Source organism: Microtus oregoni, unplaced genomic scaffold, assembly GCF_018167655.1.
Source record: "Microtus oregoni isolate MIOR12 unplaced genomic scaffold, Mior012 000022F_ref0000154, whole genome shotgun sequence".
Taxonomy (NCBI): Eukaryota; Metazoa; Chordata; class Mammalia; order Rodentia; family Cricetidae; genus Microtus; species Microtus oregoni.
The window spans coordinates 9,157,791-9,178,106 of record NW_024543081.1 but is presented as its reverse complement, the minus strand read 5'-3'; the positions used below and the strand labels follow the sequence as shown (position 1 = coordinate 9,178,106).

The 20,316-nt window shown below is 48.4% G+C and overlaps 1 protein-coding gene across 3 annotated transcripts in view; it reads right to left on the bottom strand.

The window, feature by feature from the left end:
• Positions 1-9,141: 9,141 nt before the first annotated feature.
• The window catches only part of Shisal1 (shisa like 1), a 110,295-nt gene continuing 99,120 nt past the window's right edge, over positions 9,142-20,316 (bottom strand). For all 3 annotated transcript variants that reach the window (XM_041672386.1, XM_041672385.1, XM_041672383.1), the window contains exon 5: positions 9,142-14,841. In XM_041672386.1, coding sequence (XP_041528320.1) covers position 14,841 — 1 coding nt within the window. In that variant the 3' untranslated portion in view covers positions 9,142-14,840. The remainder of the gene's footprint in view (positions 14,842-20,316) is intronic.

Below are 20,316 nucleotides of genomic sequence, written 5' to 3'. Positions count from 1 at the left end.
AGTGCTGTGAAAACATGACCAACAGTGTGCTGTCTGCCATCTTAGGTCTTCTCACGGCTTCTCTGCTTTAATTAACAAGTCCTTGTGACAGTCCTCCTAAAGCCACCTTCAACGCATCCTTCTAAATAGTTGCAGGGAATTCCTTGTCCTTCCATCAGTTAGCAGTGGCCCGAGGCAATGTGGATGCCTGTGATAGTAGATTGTGCATGCCCCAGGGAGCTTATGAGTCGGCTATTAGAGTCAGCAAAGGTTCAGAATGGAAACTTTCCATAGACACATTATACCCGCCCCACCCCACCCCACCACCCGCAGCTCAGGGACCATAGGGAGTGGGAAGATGGTAAGATGGAGGTCAGGGAGGACCGGAATGAAACTGTGTCTTCTGGAAATGACAGGGACCGCTGCACACACGAACCTGCAGCAGCTGTGGCCATCTGCCCAAAATCAAGTCAATTAACACTGAAGCACTGAGGAAGGGAGCTCAGAGCCCCCACCCCTAGCTGAGGATCAGACTCTCGAAGGCCTCTGGGGAGGGAGGGTCAGTTTTCTTTCAGGGTGTCACTGGCCCCCGGTAGGTCAACCACACTCCTGTGGATGGCCTCACGTGTAAGAGCATACGTGCAGCTCAGGGGATCTTTCAAAGAAGTGAGAGAGCATGAGGTTTGGAATGTGTGAGGAGTGAAAGTGGATCTGTATGGGAAGAGTTGGAGAAGGACCGGGGAAGAATAGGATCAAAATACATTGTACACAATTCTCAAAGAATGAATAACATTTAATAAAACCTTTATATCAAAAACAAAGGCAATCCATTCTCAGAATATTGATTGTGCCTCCTTTGCCATTGTAGGTGTTCTGGAAGTTGTTGACTGTTGCTACGGCACATGACCCAGTGGCGCACGGCACATCTCTCCCAGGATAGTACTCCAGGATGATGTGCTGGCATTTTGAGTTGGCTATGGGCCGTGTGTGCCCCACGGAGCCTGGCAAGCGCTGCACCTCAGGGCCAGATGGATGGTTTTGTTGACTGTCTAGACTCTGCAAGTCGCAGAGGGAACATTACCAACCCGGTCAACTTCAAGGTGCGTCATGTCTGTGGCTACTGTGTCGTGGAGAGCAGGATGGAGCTGGAGAAATGTTCTTCTGAGATCTGGAAACTCTTACTCCATCCAGAAAGAGGAGGCTCATGCCAAGGAGGGAGGCATCTGCCCACACCATTGTTTCACTTCTATCTCACTGTAAGAGTGAAAGTCACACTGACTGTTATCACGCTGAGTGTTCTCGATGGAAAAATGTTTGTTAGTTGCTCACACATTCTGGAGCCTATCCCCTGTAGATAGAACACACACACACACACACACACACACACACACACACACAAACAGTCAATTTGTTCTCACCTAATACAGAATTCCATTCTGTTCATGCGGGATCAGAGGGGGGGGGTGCTCCTTTTGGAATGGATATTTTCAGGTGTTTTCTAGACTCTTCTTTAGAGTTCGGAACAGGCGACCCTACTCACAGACTTGACAACAGGGGGCTTGTAGAATTGTTCCTGCCAGCCTGGAGGGTGCCCAGCACAACCTCATCATCTCACCAGATCCTCGTCTCACGGCAGCTTCTCATGATCAGTGCCTCTCAGTGTCCCTCGTGCTTTCCCTTGCTCCCTTCTGTCAGTGTGTCCATGTTTGCAGTTTGTTAAAACCAAGACTTGCTTGTGGTTTTGTGCTCTGAGTCTCTGCTTTATATGCTGATGTTGACTGTGCCATCTTCTATCAGGTAGAAACAGCATTTTTTTTTTATGTTCATCGTGTCTCCTGTAGCTTCAGGGCATCTAGTATTGGTTAGGAATATTTCCCCATGTCTTGCAATTTTATTTTTCTCTGCAGGACTTCTCGCTTCACTTCCAGCCTATCTTACCTTTCTGTTGTTGTGAGAAAACAGCAGGACCAAGGCAACTTCTAAAAGAAAGCGTTTAACTGGGCCTATGGTTCCAGAGGGTTAGAGTCTGCACTGGCCAAGAGAGATAGAAAGAGAGAGAGAGAAAGAGAACTGGCAATGGTGTGGGCTCTTGAAACCTCAAAGCCCCACCCCAAGTGACACACCTCTGCAACAAGGCCACACCTCCTAATCCTTCCCAAGCAGTTCCACCAACTGTGGACCAAGTGTTCAAACATATGAGCCCATGAAGACAATCTCATTCAAACCAGAGCAGATTGTTGAGGAGAAAAGACAAAGGGTGCCCAGGTCCCCCAGCCCAGGGCAGGGGTGGTTTCTTACTGATGCACATTAGAGTCTGCATGAATGATGGGTGTGCTTTTACTATGCCTGCCTACTGAACTTAATTTTATTTCAATTAATTTGAATTCTCCACCTACACAATCATAACACGCTTTCAGACCACAAGCAGAGTGTGGCCAGATTCTTGGCTCCAGCCCAGTTTCTGGTAGAGTCTGCTCTCCTCTCTGACACCTCGAACATGTAGCCTTTATTTTTTAACATACTATTTTTATTGATTATTTGGTAATTTCATTCAATGCACCCTGATCACACTCACTCCTCATTCCTCCATGTCCACCCTCCCACTTGGTGCCTTCCCCAAAGAAAAGAAAAGAGAAAAAAAGAAAAAAAGAACACACCAAGTCCAGCTTGTGTTGCTTGTATACTCACTCACTGGAGCATGGACAAACTCCCAGTGGCTAGCTCCTCAAAGCAAACAGAGTCCTTCTCCACCCCTGATCCTGCCAGAGACAGGGACAACTGTGAAAAACTACACTTCAGCATTTTTATCACAATTTTTAAGGACTCTTTTCAATAGCTTCCTGTCTCTAGACCAGTTCACTTTTTGGGAGTGAGGGACAAAGTTGCCGGAGAAACCATCCTTGTCTCTCATTCTCAATTATGAGTCTGGGATCATCAGTGCCACTGCAGAAGAAGCTTTCCTGCCCCCAACAGTCAGCCTCATCATAGATCATGGGCTTCCACACAGGTTCTGATGGTAGCAGGGACCAGAGACATCCACACGGTCTCCAGTGGTAGGACACACAGACCACGGTCTTCAACATGGCCTTCGGCGGCAGTACGGACACCAAACATCTATAGCCTTTACTGTTTGTGTTTTTCTTGGCCTTCTGATCTAAACTTCCACGGGACTGGTCTGTTAATCTTTGTTCAAAGCATTCTCGGGCTTCTTCAACTCTCAGCTCTGACCTCTTTCATATTCTTTCCACAAACCAGATCTAAAGGCTTAAGAATCATGTGGTCAGGTTTGGTACAACAGCTCTGATTCTCTATTCCACTTCTTTACATGGGTCACCTTCTCTGTGAACAAACACAGCCAGCAAATCCAGGAAGAAAAACTTATTTTGGCTTATGGGTTGAGGTGATTCAGTCTGTCAGGATGGGGAAACGGCAGCAGGTGGCTCCCGGGTGATGGGGGCTTGTGACGGACATCAGCTGACACCTCCGCGGGACAGGGGACAGAAGACTGGAAGCAGGGCCAGGCTGTATGTAATCTTGGAGGCCTGTCCTCCCTCCCCTAGGCCTACTTCCACCAAAGCAATCCCACCAGCTAAAGGTGCTGTAACTTCCCCAAATGGGATGAGTCATCAGCCGGGAACTAAAGGTTCAAAACACCGAGCCCGGGAAGACATTTCACTTTCAAATATCTCTGTCACTTATAAATAATAAAAATGTGTGGAGCTTGACACATTGCCCAACCACACTACAGAGGCAACTGTGGGACTGGATCTGAAGGCCAAGATCAGGGAGCCTACACACACGGTGCTAGGCGGAGGCAACCTCCATCTCTGAGTTGTGCGCCCTGGGAAAGCATGCTGCGTGCTCACACCGTGAAAGGGACAGAGGCCATAAGGGACATGGCAGAAGAGTGAGAAGAATAGAGCCTGATACTTCATGAAGTCCTTTTTAAGGTCACTAATCTCATTCATGTGGGCTTCACTGTCTCAGCTTCGTCTCTAACAGGACCTGCCTCTCAGTGCTGTTGAGTTGGTCCCCCAGATCCCTCCGTGGGAGTCTCGGGAACTCAGGTCCACCCAACCACAGCCGTCTCATATCTTCTTATGTTTGTTTCTCATGTGGTTCTGGGACTCTGTGTGGGTCTTATTTTCATCCTGAAGAGTTTTGCTGAGGATTGGTCGGATGGATTAGCTCCCGTTGTAAACCGTCACTTGGCCTTGCGGCCTCTGTGTTGTGTTTGGTTTTTTCTCCCGTGGTTGTGCGTTCATCACCATTGCTCTTTTCCTTCTGTTTTGTGTTTCTCTTACTAGTCTATTTTTGATCTGTAGGAGGTGTGGCTCGCTCACTAGCCTTCAGCTAGCTCCAGCATCAATTTGGGCACAGTTGCTGATCATGAGCTGTCTGCTTCTTAGTCATTCAGACCTTTTCCCTCGCTCTAATCCCCCATCCCTTCACCTCCCTTCACTTCCCCTCCTCTCCCTTCCCTCCCCTCTCCTTCCTTTTCTTCTACTCCCCTCTCCTCTTCCCTTGCTTGCTTCCATCCATCAGTACAAGCTCTGGTTGGTTTGCTGCTTTGGGTTAGTGATCATGGTCCATTTTCCTGTCCTTTCTCTTTACTTTCCCCATATATACTCGTGCTGTGCATAACTTTTATAAATACCTATTTAAAATATTTCAACAACATTCTCATTTATTTATTTTCTGTGTGCATGCATGTATATGTCACAGTACCTGTGTGGAGACCTCACGCTTCAGCTAGAGCTTTCTATTCACGTGTGTTTAATGGGGTCACTGTAGGGCTTGGTTTTAAGGGTTTTAACATCATGATCTCCTACTCTTTGTTGTTTGTTCTCAAATAGGCCTGGAACTCTGCAGACCAGGCTGGCCTCAAATTCACAGTGTTCTCCCACCTCTGGCTCTTAAGTGCTGGGACTAAAGGCCTGACCTATGCCTCCTATCCTCTCTATAACCACTCCCACTTACCTCCTCTCCTCCCACTGATCCCTGGCAATCATTCATGTATTAGTCATATCTTTGATAAATTTTAAGCATGTTGTAGAAACAGAACCATCCAGTATATAGCTTCTATATAATGTGCAGTATATTATAGTATATATATAATACAGCATATTACAGTATATAACTTATCTATAATCTATAGTATATTGCAGTATATAACTTCTTATATAATATACAGTATATTACAGTACATAACTTCTATATAATATAGTGTATATTAGAGCCTACAATTTCTATATGAAATACAGTATATTACAGTATATAACTTCTTTATAATATATACTATATTACAGTATATAACTTCCATATAATATACAGCATATTACAGTACATAACTTCTACATAATATATATAGTATTTCAGCCGGGCGGTAGTGGCGCACGCCTTTAATCCCAGCACTCGGGACGTAGAGGCAGGTGGATCTCTGTGAGTTCGAGACCAGCCTGGTCTACAGAGCTAGTTCCAGGACAGGCTCCAAAGCCACAGAGAAACCCTGTCTCGAAAAAAAAAATAGTATTTCACAGTATATAACTTCCATATAGTACACAGTATATTAGAGTATATAAATTATCTATGTATGCAGTATATTAGAGTATATAACTTTTCTATAATGTATAGCATATTAGAGTATATAACCTCTATATAATATACAGTATATTAGAGTATGTAACTTCTCTATAATATACAGTGTATTAGAGTATATAACTTCTATATAATAATAGAGTATATAGCCTCTATATAATATGCAGTATATTACAATATATAACCTTTATATAATATATAGTATTTTACAGTATAGCTTCTATATAATATACAGTATATTATAGTTTATAACTCCTATATAATATATAGTATATTACAGTGTGTAACATCTATATAATATACAGTATATTACAACATATAGCCTCTATATAATATAGAGTATGTTACAATATATAACATTCCCCCTCTGAACAATAATTTTCAGATTGCTGTATATATCATTTTTTATCACTATATTATTCTGTGGGGTGGACGTATCACAGTTTTTTAGGCACTGGCCTGGAAAAGGAACTCTGTTTGCAGTCAGATGCCCTTACGAGTGGAGCTGGAGTGAGCAGTGCAGGCTTTCATGTGGATTTTAGTTTTGAATCATCTGGAGCAGATGCTTGGAGAGTGGCTTCTGGACTATGGACTGGCTTCATGTTCAGTTATTAAAGACTGATCTCATTTTTAATTACAGGCAAGTGTGTGTGTGTGTGTGTGTGTGTGTGTGTGTAAGAGAGCAAGAGAAAGAGAGAGAGGGAGAGAGAGAAAGACTATGTGCACTAGAGTGCAGTGTCTGTGGAGGCCAGAAGAGGGCGCCATACTCCCTGGAGCTGGATTTACAGGCAACTTTGATGGTAATGTGGCAACTGGGAACTCAGGTCTTCTGGAAGAGCAGCCAGTGCTCTTAACTACTGAGAACACCCGCCTCCTTCTCCCCCACCTTAAAAAGAAACTGATAATTATTTCCAGAGTGGCTTTGCCACCCCTGAGATATGGATGTCACCCCCTTCTCTGCGTGGCCACCAGTTTGCTGCAGTTCTCGACGTGGCTGCTCTATTGGGGGTTTTGTGATGTCACGCTGCAGTTCCTTGTTTCATTCAGTTGCTGTGATAAGCATCACTACCAAACCAATGCGAGGAGGAAGATTTTGTTTTGTTCCCCTCCCCCTTACCACTTAGGTCCCAGCCTGTCACTGAGGGAAGTCAGAACAGGAACTCAAGGCAGGAACCTGGAGTGGAAACCACGAAGGAACACTGCTTATTGCCTCCCTCTCTCGTTCATATTCAGTTACATTTCTTTTTTTTTTTTTTTTTTTTTTTTTTTTTTTTTTTTTTCGAGACAGGGTTTCTCTGTGGCTTTGGAGCCTGTCCTGGAACTAGCTCTCTAGACCAGGCTGGTCTCGAACTCACAGAGATCCGCCCGCCTCTGCCTCCCGAGTGCTGGGATTAAAGGCGTGCGCCACCATCGCCCGGCTCAGTTACATTTCTTATACAGCCCAGGACCACCTGGTCTCACCCACAGTGAACCAGCAGTCCAGGCAATCCCCCATGGACACACCCATAGGCCAGGCTGATGGAGGAAGGTCCCTCTTCCCGAGTGTGTCAACTTGACAACCAAGATTAGCATCACAAAGACAAGGCTTGGGCTCTGAATGCGGAAATGGAGTAGGACTGCAGCAAATGAGAAAACATCCCATGTTCATGGACTGGAAGAAGTGGTGGTGTTTAGTTGGCACTCAGATGACTTCATCCTACAGTTCACAGATTCCACAAGGAACCAGAACAGCCCAGACAGTATGGAACAGAACAGAGAGGGCTCAGATGTCTGAGCCATGCTAACCAGGACAGTGTGTTCTTGGCATTAGGAGATGTATTAGTCACTGGGATAGAATTTAGAGTTCAGAAATAAGCCTCACATTTATAATGAGTTGACTTTTGACACACGATGATTTCTCATGGTACTGGGACTATTGGATGTTCACATTCAAAAGCCCTAAACTTCACCATATGCAAAATTAATTCAGGATGGACCAAAGGCTTGTGTGAAGAGTCTAAATTATCAAGCTGAGAGAAATCTTCACAGACTTGAATTAAGTCAGTTTTTAGGTATAAGGCTAAAAGCACAGCCAATAAAATAAAAATAGGTTAATTGGCCTCCCCCGGAATCATTTGCCTTCTGTGCTCTCTGGAGTGAATATCTCTTCACGTCTAGTTTGATTTTTTTTCCTAATCATTTTCTTATCTCTTCTCCCCATTGCCTCTCTCCCTCCCGCTTCTCCTCCTTTGAGACAGGGTCTAACAAATCTCAGGCTACCTCCACCTGGCTGTGTAACTGAGGATGATGTTGGTTGTCTCATCCTCCTGCCTCCGCCTCCCAAATGCTGAGATTACAAGGCATGCTTCACCACACGCCATTTATGTGGTGCGGGGGTCTGAACGCAGGGCTCTGTGTGGGCTAGAGGAGCACTCTCCAAACCGAGATACACCCCAACCCTAATGTGATGCTTTCTGGTTTCGCTCCGAGTTTCCTTTATGTGTTTCGGCTGATGTTATTTGTTGCCTTTGTCGCTGCAAATGTTTTCCTCTCGTCTCTATAGGGCTTGTCTTTTCTTCTTTGTAGCAGGACCTGTCACGGAGCAGAGCTTTCTGGAGGAATAATTGATATTTTTATCATGCTGGGTCTTTCGATCCATGATCAAGGTACGCCTATCTTTGGTTTAGAATTTTTTTTTGGTGGTTTTTTTTTTTTGTTTGTTTGTTTTGGGGCGGGGGTTAAGTCATGCATGCACGATATTTTTATATCTGCATTTAAGTATTTAATTTGGGGTGGAGGGGCTTGTGGCTATTATAGCATTTTAAACATCCCTGTTCTTATGTTTGATATTAGTAGGTAGAAATCAATAGGTTAATGGCTTCTCATCCAGTGTTCTGCAGCTTTTTAAACTCATGCTTCTGAATCTCTGTAAATTCTTTAGAATATTCTATGTCGTATGCAAGGGGGATTTTTTTCTTCCTTTCCTACCTCCTCACCCTGGCTCCAGCACTCAGTGCTACCCTGAAGAGCACAGATGGGAGCAGGCATTTTGCCGTGTTTCTGGAGTCATTTGCTTTTGATTTTTTGACCAACCTTTTTTTAAGAGTAGCTTCAGGTTCCTAACACCACCAGTGGCCCTCCCCCACTAAACACACCTAGTGTCTCCAACATTCCACTAGAGTCATGTTCACCCACGGTCAGTGACCCACGTTTACAGGTCATCGTCATCAGGCTTCTGGGTTTTCCAGAGGCTCCGCGCACTTCCTGCTCTGTATCCTGTGGGTTTGGACACAGGTGTAGTGATAGGGACCCAACCTTACAGCACCATATGCGGCTACTCCAGTACTCAGAACAGCAGGACAGCCACGCCCAGCCTCCCAAACCTTATCCTGCTGTTGTTGCCCTCACCATGTGACCCAGGCTGCACCCACTCAGAACAGGGTCTGCCTGGCCCTGCCTGGTCCTGTTTTCTCTTCTGGACCTTGAGCAGATCTTGAGGTCTTCAGGATGGACCTGTGACCCCGCCCTCTACCCCTCAGCTGAGCCCCCAGATCCTGGTCCTCTTTCCCCCTCAGCCCTCAGCGAATTACACCACTCCGGTTCCCAGTGTGTGTTCGAAACATCAAAACCAACTTCAATCAGGAGAACAGTTAACTTGACTTCTCCTTTATTAAAACTAAGGACGTCATTATAAAAACCACTATATAGAAAGACAAACGCAGCGAGACAGCATCGGTGTAAACACGCAGCTAATACATCAAATTTGGAAGGGGGACAATTATCTGATATCAGGTTTTTGTTTTTTGTTCTTATTTTGGTTTTCCCGGTCATGGGCTCTGAGAGAGGCTCCCCCATGCCTTCTCAACATGAGCCTGGCGCTTCTAGCATAGAGATGCCTTCCTGCCCCACCCTGCCTACCTGGCTTTGTCCTACTGACCCAGGGAGAAACAAGTCCTTTGTAGGGAGGTCCCTTGACCCTCTAGGATGGCCGGGCTCTCACCCTGCAGCTTTGTCGGTTATTGCACGTTGCCCATACGCTCACCTGTGGATATGAGATGGGGACATAGCCCCCTCGCTTGAACACAGACTGTGGGGAGAAACAGGAAGAGACTGGGTGTGAGAAACAGAGACGCAAGCCTGAGAGTCAACCCTAGTCAAGTACCGGCTGTGACCAAATGGGAGGCCATGGTGGCCCTGTGACTCCAGCTGCTGCTCCCATGTTTAAGGTTGGCGCTGGCAAGAGGACTCTAAATGTTTTGGAGGGTGGTGTTAGTTTGTCAAGGGTAAACGGGTCAGGGCTTTGACATAAAGATAGGAGTGTTAACCACTGAGTGACTGACTAATGGTTAGCCCACTCAATCACCAAGCATTTCTAGCACCGGCTACCCTGGCAGGAATTTGGCCTGGAAACAGGGCGGGGCGGGACAGGCAATGCCACCTCCAAGGTCACTTTTGTGGGAGGGATAGATAAACGTTCTGTGTTTATTTTGCAAACAGGAGTGTTTCTGTTAGGCACGGCGAGTCAGGTCTGTAACAGTGGACCCCAGCCTCTCACGGGGCCACTCCATGTTCTCTGATGGAACCCGTCTAGACACAGGAGGGACTTCCGGTGGACACTGGTGACAGAGAGTGGTAGGAGCTACTCAGCAAGTGTCTGCCGAACAGCTGAGGATTTGTGCAGCGTGTGGGTGGTACAAGCCCCTGTGCTGATGGCCCCCAGCTGCCAATTTTCCCAACCACAGCTCAGGAAACCGAGGCACATTGTTGAGGCTACAGAAGGGATAGGAAAGCATGGCGACACCCGACACACAGTAGGCATAAAGGCTCGTTTTCTAGAGGGTACGGGGCGCCACCTTGGCTCTGTGACATCATCTCCTCATGGTCCTCTGACAAGGGAGACATTGGCACATGCGTGGTGAGCTGTGACTCAGTCTGAGGTCGCTGCTGCCCCGACAGAGCTCCCTGGCAGATGCTGTGCTGGCTCCCTGCCCTTCACACACACAAGAAATGCCCGGGAGGCCACTCAGATAGTCACCTGTGCCCAAATGCCTGGGGAATCTCATGTTTACCTCCCAAGCAATTCCTGTTAGTGGGAACCAAGCAGCCAGATGGAAAAATTAAACAAGCCAATAAGAAATGTCTGGAAGCCCGAGGCTCTGGATCCTCTCACAAGCTCTTGCAGAGCTGGGGACCAGCTGTAAGGAGTTGTTCAGAGGACAATGGCTGGGATGCCAAGTGGGGCTTGCCCTCCTGGTGTGGACAGGGGTGGGGACTGGTGGCAGTCAACACAGGGCACAGCCACATCATATCCTGCTGTTTTCAAGGACCTGGGGAGGGGCACTAGACAGGACGACTGAGAACCAGCTCTCAACTGAAGGCCACCTCAACCACCATCCCTGGCTTGTTTTCCTGGTACCTCAAACCCTTCTTTCTACCTTGGGGCTAAAGATGCCTGATGGGTTTTTGGATAACCCAGAAAGTGGCCCTGCCCTGAGCGCACCACTGGACACATCACTGTTTGTCTGCAGTCTCAGAGTTTTCAAGGAACTAGATCAACATCATGTGTGTGCATGGGTGCATTGGCTCATATGTAGGTGTCTATGTTTATATGTGAGTGTATCTGTGAACACGTGTGAATATGTGCACGTGGCATACACGGGTGGGTATGCATACACGGGACTCTATATCTGTTCTCCTCTATAGTGTGTATGATTTAACAGGTGTTTATTACTGAGCATGTAAACATGTGTAAATTACACTCACACGTGTGAGTATTCATGTGCACATATGGATATATGCATATTCGTATAGATGTCAATGTGCGTATGTGTGGACACATGAACACACACAAGTTATGTTTATGTGTATGAGTGCATGCATACATATTGTGTAAACGTGTGTGCTCATGAGTAGGCACATGTGTGTGTGTGTGCGTGTGTATGTGTGTGCGCGCATGCACTCCTGTTTGGATTAAGTGCTGCTGCACACTGGTGACAGTCACCATCAGATGCTTGGCCACTCCCACAAGGGGATGAGCAAGACATTTCCCTGGTGACTACAGCCAGCCAGGGAGGAGGCTCTGAATGGAGGTCCCAGAACGCAGATGACAGGGCATAAAACTGCTTACTAAGGACATACAGCTCCCCGTGGGAAAATGTCAGACAGACACAAGGACGTCCCATGACCCTCCTTGAGCACATGGCGTCACCAGCTTCTCTGCTTCCTGTGGCTACTTGTTGCTACTAGAGTGTACTGTGGCCTGAGGCTTACAGAAAAAAGGAGGGGGTGGGGGACACAGGCAACTGGAGGAGACAGAGACAGCTCAATAAATATTCAGGAACTTGTCTCTACTCTGTGTCTTTTCAGGACAGGCTACTAACTGACACATCTGCCAGCCACAGACACCATGGGCAGGGAGCAGATTCTCATCGTTGCCATCTGGGGCCCTGCCTCCCACCCCAGGGCTCACATTCCCATGGACACAGCTCTTGTGTTCAGTAGCTTTGTGAAGCCGCGTGGGGTAAGACCCTGCCCTCTAACCCCGGCTTTCCAAGTGAGGAAAGGGGGCTTGGAGAGACTAGGTAGGGGGGCCAATGTCACCTAGCTGGGAAGGAGCAGGGTGCCCAGGGCTGCAAAGTTGAAGCCTATGCTGACCTCTGGCAATCGGGGTATTCCTGTGTCCTGGACAGTGTCTAGACTCTTAGCCCTAGACACATATCTGAGCAAGGCAGTCCCTCATAAATGAGAGATACAGACGTACATAGGTGAGAGATTCAGGCCATCAACCAGAATCTTCGTGGGGACTTTCAGCTATTCCCTAAGAGACTCTTGATAGAGAACCCCTTTGCCACCCAGTACCCTACTGTCTGCATGGCTATGGCCTCCTGTGTCTGAGGAAGGATGCTTAGTAGCCCTGAGCCCTGTGCAAGCAACTGCCAGAGTGTTACTCAGAGCCACGCAAAGCCAGAAGTCCCCTCAACATCTGGTCTGACTCCTTCCTGTTACTACTGGGGAAACTGAGGCAGGAGGGCCCCAGGTCTTGCCTGTGATCTCTTTGTTCAGGTGACATCAGGATCTGTGCAGCTTGGGGAAGGATCCCCTTTCCTGCAGGGGGCCCTGCAGGTGTGGGCTGGTCCAGCTGGTCCACTGCTAACAACCCTTAGGGTAATGGTTGCTCTGCACCCTAGGATGCTTCAGCATGCAGGAGAGGGTCCATGCCTATCTTTAATCAAGATCCAAGCATAAACTTTCCAGGCTATGTGTGGGGCATAGCAGTGCATCTCAGGAAAACAGGCTGGGTGAAGAGAAAGAGGCCTTTGACCCAGTAGCCTCTAGAGTCAACAGAGTGACTGCTTCCATGTCCACAAATGGGACCATCTCTCCCTCTTGTGGGGCTGAGATCATGAACAGCCAGCCAGAGCGGAAAGAGCTTTGTGCTCTAACACACAATATTATCAATGAAGAAGTGCTGTGTGCGTACACCATTATGGTAAGCACGGAAATCTGCATATGGAACCATCCCTTTACCTCTGCCACGCTTTGAGTCCTGGCCACCCTAGCTTGTCTGCATCTAGGAACCTGACAGGCATGTGGCTCCCATGGCCCCCTCTTTGGCTCCTCTTCTCTAGATACCATTGCTGGTCTTGCGTGTCATTTGGACCGGGGCTTAAAGATTCCCCAACCATCCAAACCTCCGCACACAGTCTCCACAATGTGATCCCCATGGGCACCTCCACCCTGGCTCTTCCTTCTTGTTACCCCTTGCTCACTGTCCCCTAGAGTGTGTGGCGGGCAGGTGGCCAACCCATGCGGGGCTATCGCTGGTCAAGTGAGGCTCAGCTTCAAGTAGGGTGGGTGATGGGGCTGAGGGCAGGGTTATTTGACCTCATTGATAGGGGTGGGGTGGCCATGTCTACATTGACAACGCGCCCTCTGGAGAGTTCCAGGGTCACTTCAGGGGGATATCTTTTCTTCTGTGTGCCCGAGGGCATTGGGTTTGAGGCGGTGATGGTGAACTCCGTGGGCAGATGTTACGGGTACCCAGACTTACTCGGAAAACCCCCATTTTAAGTAGACAGACTCATAGAACCGTCTGCTCCGGGTTTCCTTAGGAACCTTCACCCTGCCTGTGTGTTTTTTCCCCCTTTAAAGGTGCAGCACCCCAGGGCGGGACCTGGCATCCCTCACTTGTGGATCTTACCATTGCCTGGTGCATGGCAGGCGTGTGGCTAGTGTGTACTTGTGGGGGAGGCTCAGGTAGTGACGGCGGAGGACCTGGGTGGTGGGTGTGCTGCACTCCTGTGAAAATGTCAGGCGTGTGCTCCAGTGACCACCGTGGGGGACCTGGGTTATGGGGCCTGTTACACCCTGGGAATCAAAACCTGGACTTGGGTTCCTGTCACCTGGGGGCCAAACTGTGGAGCTGGCCCATATTACTGTGGCACCCTTCCACAAGCTACACTGTTTCCAGAGGTGTTACATGCCCACCTCCCAGGAACTGTGATGGTTCACACAACACAGCCAAACCTAGGCTGCCCAAAGCCAGCTGAATATTTCCTTAGTACTGCTGCTGTGGGAACAGATTCCACCAGAACCCATCCTCAATGGTATGCTCCAGGCACGGGAAGGCTGGGCCCTGTGCCTGTCCCCTCCCCCAGCTCACAGCTGCTGACCACGGTAAGAGGCCTGAGCCTCAGACAAGGGCATGGGCAAGACTCTTCAGTCACATGGTGACATGTGCCCATCAGAGAAACTACAGCCAGTGGCGACGGGGCTCGATTAAACACTAGCTGAACGAACATATAGAAAGAACACCCCGATTACACACGTGCGCACACACACTCACAGTCGATATTCCGACACGGATAGGCCTAAGGGGGCCACTATTGGGGGAAGTGGAGGAAGGGGGAACGTCAGTGTTTGGACCATGGTACAACTCACGGCCACAAATCCTTCTGGCTGGGGTCAGCCAGGGCAGCTAAGTGTTGTTCCTCTCAGTCCACACCGAGTCTCTTCTCAGAAGCCACCAGCCCAAAAGAGAACTATTGCTTGCAGACAGGTGGCTCAGAGCCCCTTTCCTGTACCCTGTCTGTCCCCGGACCCTGAGTTTGCTCCTAATCTCAGAAGTCCTCGGAAGGGGGTTCTGGGCACAGGTGGTATTTCCTCTTCTGTTACCACGCCACTGCCCCGGCTCTCCCTGGTGTCTTGGTTGAAGCTATTCTTGGAGGCTGCACCAGGAGCTCTGTGTCTAACCTCCTCCATCCTGAGGCACAGCAAAAGGGTTTTCTAGAGAGAGTGGGAGAAAGAAGTATCAAGCATTAGGGTGAGGAGAAACCAAGAACACGTGACATTTGTACTAGAGCTCCTGGCCCATGCAATAAGACAAAAAAAACGTACAGAGTTCCAGGGCTTGAATACAAAAAACCCAAATCACAATTAACTGTACATAATTTATCTGGAAAATCTAACAGAGCCAGCAGGCTGCTTATCAGGACAGAGATTGCAATGGTAAATATGGTTCTCACTCTTCAAGCCATCAGATCAATTGATAAGACCCAGTGGGGCTCATCTCACACAGCTTGACCATACACCCTGGCTTGAGACAGTTCCAGTGAACACCTGTCATTGAACATAATTATTTTACTTTCATACTGTTAGTCTTTAGCCTTCCGGAGTACTCTGATTTGATGAAAATGTATATAGCATCCTTGTGTAATGAGCTGACAACTATTCAAAACAGATATGGATGCCTTCCATATGAATAACAAAACCATTATGCCTCTTGGATAGGTCTCCATGACTTCAGACCAGACAAAGTCACAAAAAGGAACTCAAGACATTCATGGACCAGAGATGGGCCGGGAGACCCGTGGGTAAGAAGAAGGATGTAAGGGAGGCCTGAGGACCGAGGGCCTTGAGTGGATGAACCCAGCTACAGGTACGACAACAGGGAAGGGGAGCAAACTCATTATGCCTGCTCCACAGGTCACCATGCTAAGAACAATCACCCAGGGCCAGTGAGCCAGCTCAAAGATAAATGTGCTTGACCCCAAACATGGTAACTCACACGGTGAAAGGGGAGAAAGTCACTCTCTGACCACTCACACACGCATGCTGTGTACACACCCACACACAGACACACACAGAATAAAGAGATGAATATGATGTTGAATAATAAATAAATAAAACAGCTACCCAATTCCAGATCCCTGTCTTCCTAGAGGCAGATGAGGGTGACCACGTAATGGAATGACTGACCTAGGGAAGTCAAAGACTACTAGGCTGCAAGAGGAGCGATGTGGTTGGCTGTTTCCTTATCTTGTATTTCCAGGGCCTAGAATAGCAACTGGCACCCAGTAGGATTCAATAAATACCTGATGAATGAATGAATGAATGAACCAAGCCTGGGCATGGGAACCATCTTTCAAGAGAGACTTGTTTGATTATATATATATGTTTTTCAAAACAGGGTTTCTCTGTGACTTTGAAGCCTGTTCTGGAACTAGCTCATGTAGACCTGGCCGGCCTCGAACTCACAGAGATCTGCCTGCTCTGCCTCCCAAGTGCTGGGATTAAAGGCGTGCGCCACCACCACCCGGCCAGTTGTTTGATATATTTTTGAATTACTATCCCTGTGAAGCCATCTAAATAAACTACCAGAGGACAGGCCTGGGCATGTGAGGAGCATGGAAAAGGTGCTCTCTCTAGGAGTATGTTTGAAAAAGCCCAAGGGCGCTGACAAGTACAGAAGAGAATGGAAATGAAAACAGGGAAGGGTATAAATAACAGACCGTAGGAGGGACGAGGTGAGGCGGAGGCGGCATAGATAAACGAGGTCTGGCTCATTTAGAGTTGGGGGTCTGAAGAATCCCTCAGCAGCTAAAGTAAAATCAGAAGTGCGAAGGGGCACGAGGCAGAAGAACGCAGCGATCAGGAGACAAGAGGAGGGGAAGGCGAAGACACTGAACACTGACGCTGTTCATTGTGTGGGGAAAATAAGCGCGTATCACGAAATAAATGATTAAGCCTATTGCATCCCATTATAATCATGGAGGTAACCATGGCATCCAAACACAGCTTTCCGAGTGATCAGAAGGCGTTTACACGGAAAAGAAAACAAAGAAAACCCGGGCCATATGGGGGAAATTGACAGCCCCCACCAAAGCTATAAACGCAAAAGATGTATCATAAACCGGGATGACAGAAATGGGACTGAGCGTGTCTGCGGTGGCAGTCGACATTAATGAGCCACACGAACTTGCTAAAAAAGAAAAGGCGCTTAGCGGGGATTGCAGCTACGTTCCACGTCAGGCCAAGTGGCTCAGAAGAGCCCCCACTTCACACCACAGGAGCCTACACTTCGAAAGGGTCAGGCGGTAGGTTCTGTTTCACGCACTCTACCCCATTTCAAAAGAGAGCGTGCGTGGTGATACATGCAACAGGATACCAGGAGGAACTCAGGGTCAGACACAGTCAAAGCTGGATGTAACTGGGAGGAGCCTGGTTCAGGGCTTTCCCGAGGCACGGTCCCGGGGTCCATCCTCAGCACCGGATGAACTGGGTGTGGTGGGGATTCTAGGTTGTCCAGGCTACATGAGGCTTAAAGCGAAACGGGGGTGGGGCAAAAGGCAGAAAGAATAGGAAAAGCCAGGGCAGTGTGTGGAATGGTAGGGACAGTCACCATGAGGCCCAACACTAGCGAATCCCTGTGCTCAAGACAACACAGCTTTGCATTTGCTCCACAGGAACAGCCAGGGATGCAGGAGAAAAAGAGCCAGAGTGAGCTATGTTGGTACACCCAGTTCCCCTCACTCCATGACGGAGGGGCCAGCATACACACACACACACACGCTGACAATCAGGCCTAAATTTCAAACATCAGAAATAAAACAGTGTCTGGTCATAATATAATATAATTTGAACAAAAAACCGCAACTCAGGTGTCAGAGGTGTAAGTGATACACACTTAAAATCTCAGCTTTCAAGACACAGAGGCAGGAGGATGGCTGCAAGTTTTGAGCAAGCCTGGACTACATAGCAAGCCTCTAAACAAACAAATAAATGGCTGGGGCTCAGCTGATAGAGTGCTCACTCGCCTCACGAGTGTGAGGACCTGAGTTCAGAGCCCCAGCATCCATATAGAAAGCTAGGCGCCATAGCAGGCTCCTGCAATCCTAGCATTGAGGAGGCAGGTAGGCGCATTCCTGGCTTGGCTGGCCATGCAGTCTAGCCAAACTGGTGAGCTAGGTTCAGTGAGGGACCCTGTCTCAAACAATGAAGTGGAAAGTGATTGAGGAAGACAGATGGTGTTGCCCTGTAGCCTCCACGTGCGTGCGCACACACATGTACATATACACACAAACTCGTGCACCAGAGAAAAACTCCCAAAATAAAATAAACTCTACTACCAGAGACTTTATAAACTCTTTAAAATAACACCTGGATGAAAGAGACTGAAGAATAAACATCACAAAGCATCAGACAATTGGCCAAAAATAAAAATAACATTTCCAGCCAGGGGATGGTGGCGCACGCCTTTAATCCCAGCACTCGGGAGGCAGAGGCAGGCGGATCTCTGTGAGTTCGAGGCCAGCCTGGTCTACAAGAGCTAGTTCCAGGACAGGCTCCAAAGCCACAGAGAAACCCTGTCTCGAAAAACCAAAAAATAAAAAAAAATAAAAAATAACATTTCCAAAGCCGAGTGGCACAGCTAAAGCCGCACCCAGAGGCGGCTTCATAGCCGTAAATAAGCCCTTCAGAAATGTGAAGCCGCAAGTGGGTCACCAAGCTCAAACAGTTGGAAAAGGCGAAACCAAACAAGCAACAAAACCAAGGAAGACCCAGGAAAGCAAGAAGGAGATCAAAGTGGAAACAGCCCGAAGATGACTCTCATAAACAAACCTAGCTTTGGTTCTTTGGAAAGCAATAGGCTATATGAACAGCTGGGATTCCAACACAGTAGAGGGTGGAAGAACAAAAGAGGAGCTGTAGATGGTAGCTGGGAAGGGAGGACCCATGTACTTTCCGTCCAAGTCCATTCTCCAACTAGAATGACTTGCAGGTCTCCACAGACCCCCATGTGGCCAGCAATTGGCACTCCCTCTCCCAGCACTAGTCTAATGGTGTTGACTCTGCCATGCCTCCTGTTCTAGGATGTTCCTGCCCTTTGTCCTGATTCTTCTTGGCTTCCAAGAATGCTCCAGTCCCTGACTATCAACCCTCCAAATGTCTTTATCATCTCAGACCGTATTTCCCTGTCATCTCCTGCCTCAGTTTTGTCCAGAAAACGCAGGATACTTTCCACATGCTAGACACATCCTCCCCCCTTTCACCTGGGAAACTTCTACACAACCATCAAGAACCCTCATTAGGTGTCCTTTACTGACGCTTCCCTGCCTCCCTCAGGCATTGGTAACATGTTACCCCATATCCCACATTGCTGGGAAGGGACCTGGCTTCTATTGAGCACTGTTCAGCAGTCCTGGGTTGTGAAATGCTGTGTGAGTCTGGGCAAGTCACTAATGTCTTAGGGCCTCAAGTGCCCACTTGATGCCACTCCAGGCCCTCAGTGATCATTGCTGACCACTGTGACATGCCTCGCCTGGACACTAACCGCAGCATAGACCATGTAGGGATGGCCGGCCTTGGCCTAGCTTTTTTAGAAGAAACTGTTGGAGCAGGGGTACCTGCTATGCCAACCACATTAAAACAAATGGGTCCTAGAGGACCTGGCCTGGTCCCCAGCTCAGTGGGGGCCTGAGAAGGAAGTTAGTTGATGCTGGGGTATGGGTGGGCAGGGGATATCCTAGTTGAGGACATTCAGAAAGCCATAGCAGGTCTGGTAAGAAGGACAATGGCTACTATAGACTTAGACCCTAGATGAAGGTCCTTGGACTCCATCCCAGGGTTATGAGATTCTAGAAAATTCTGTGGGAGGCAAGTTAGGACTGGTCAGTACTCCTGAGCCGGGTCTTCTCAGAGTGCCGTCCCCTGTGCTGGTGAGCTCCATCCTCCGTAACCCATTTTCAAACTTTACTAGGTAAGGACTTGGGCTCTGAGGGGACAGTTGACTTGCCCAGGACCAATGTCCAGCCAGTGTTGTCCGATCTGTGCTGCTAACCACTGGACAACACTGCCATTCTGCACAGCGGCACTGGTGAGCAGTGCTGAGCCACGCAAGGGGTGCGGGAGGGGGCACAGGAGGAGCTATGCAGCTGGCTGGTGGATGGGGGGGGGGGGGTGGAGCGTCTGCGGCCTGGTTGAAATGAGATGGAGCACCTGGCGATTTGCATAGTAATGAAAGCTTCCCAAATGCCAGGAGAGTCTGGAACAATAAACGCGAAGGAGAGGCTCTTGTCTAACTACAGGCAGAGTGTGGACAGAGTAGCTCATAGCCATTCAGCCCTGGCTAGCTGCCGGGCCAAGGCAGGAGCCCTGACACTTCTCCTGGGGTGTTCCCCCAGCAACCCCACAGTTGGGACAGCTTTAAGTACATTTTTTTTTTTAAACAAGGGAGCGGAAAGCGAGGATGCTGGGAGAAGCATGGCAGGAACAGATGCAATACCAGGGCACAGCGGCAGCCTGGGCAGCAGATGTGGGCCCAGCAGGTGGCAGGTCTCCAGTAGGAGGTGCTGTTCCGGCAGAAGGATAGGGAAAGCAATGCGCATTCAGATGCAGCTTGCTTACCGTGGGCCTGGGTGAGGATGTGAGCAGGCCAAGTTCTTCTTTTAAACTGCAGCAGAGCTGAGTGCATACCCACCC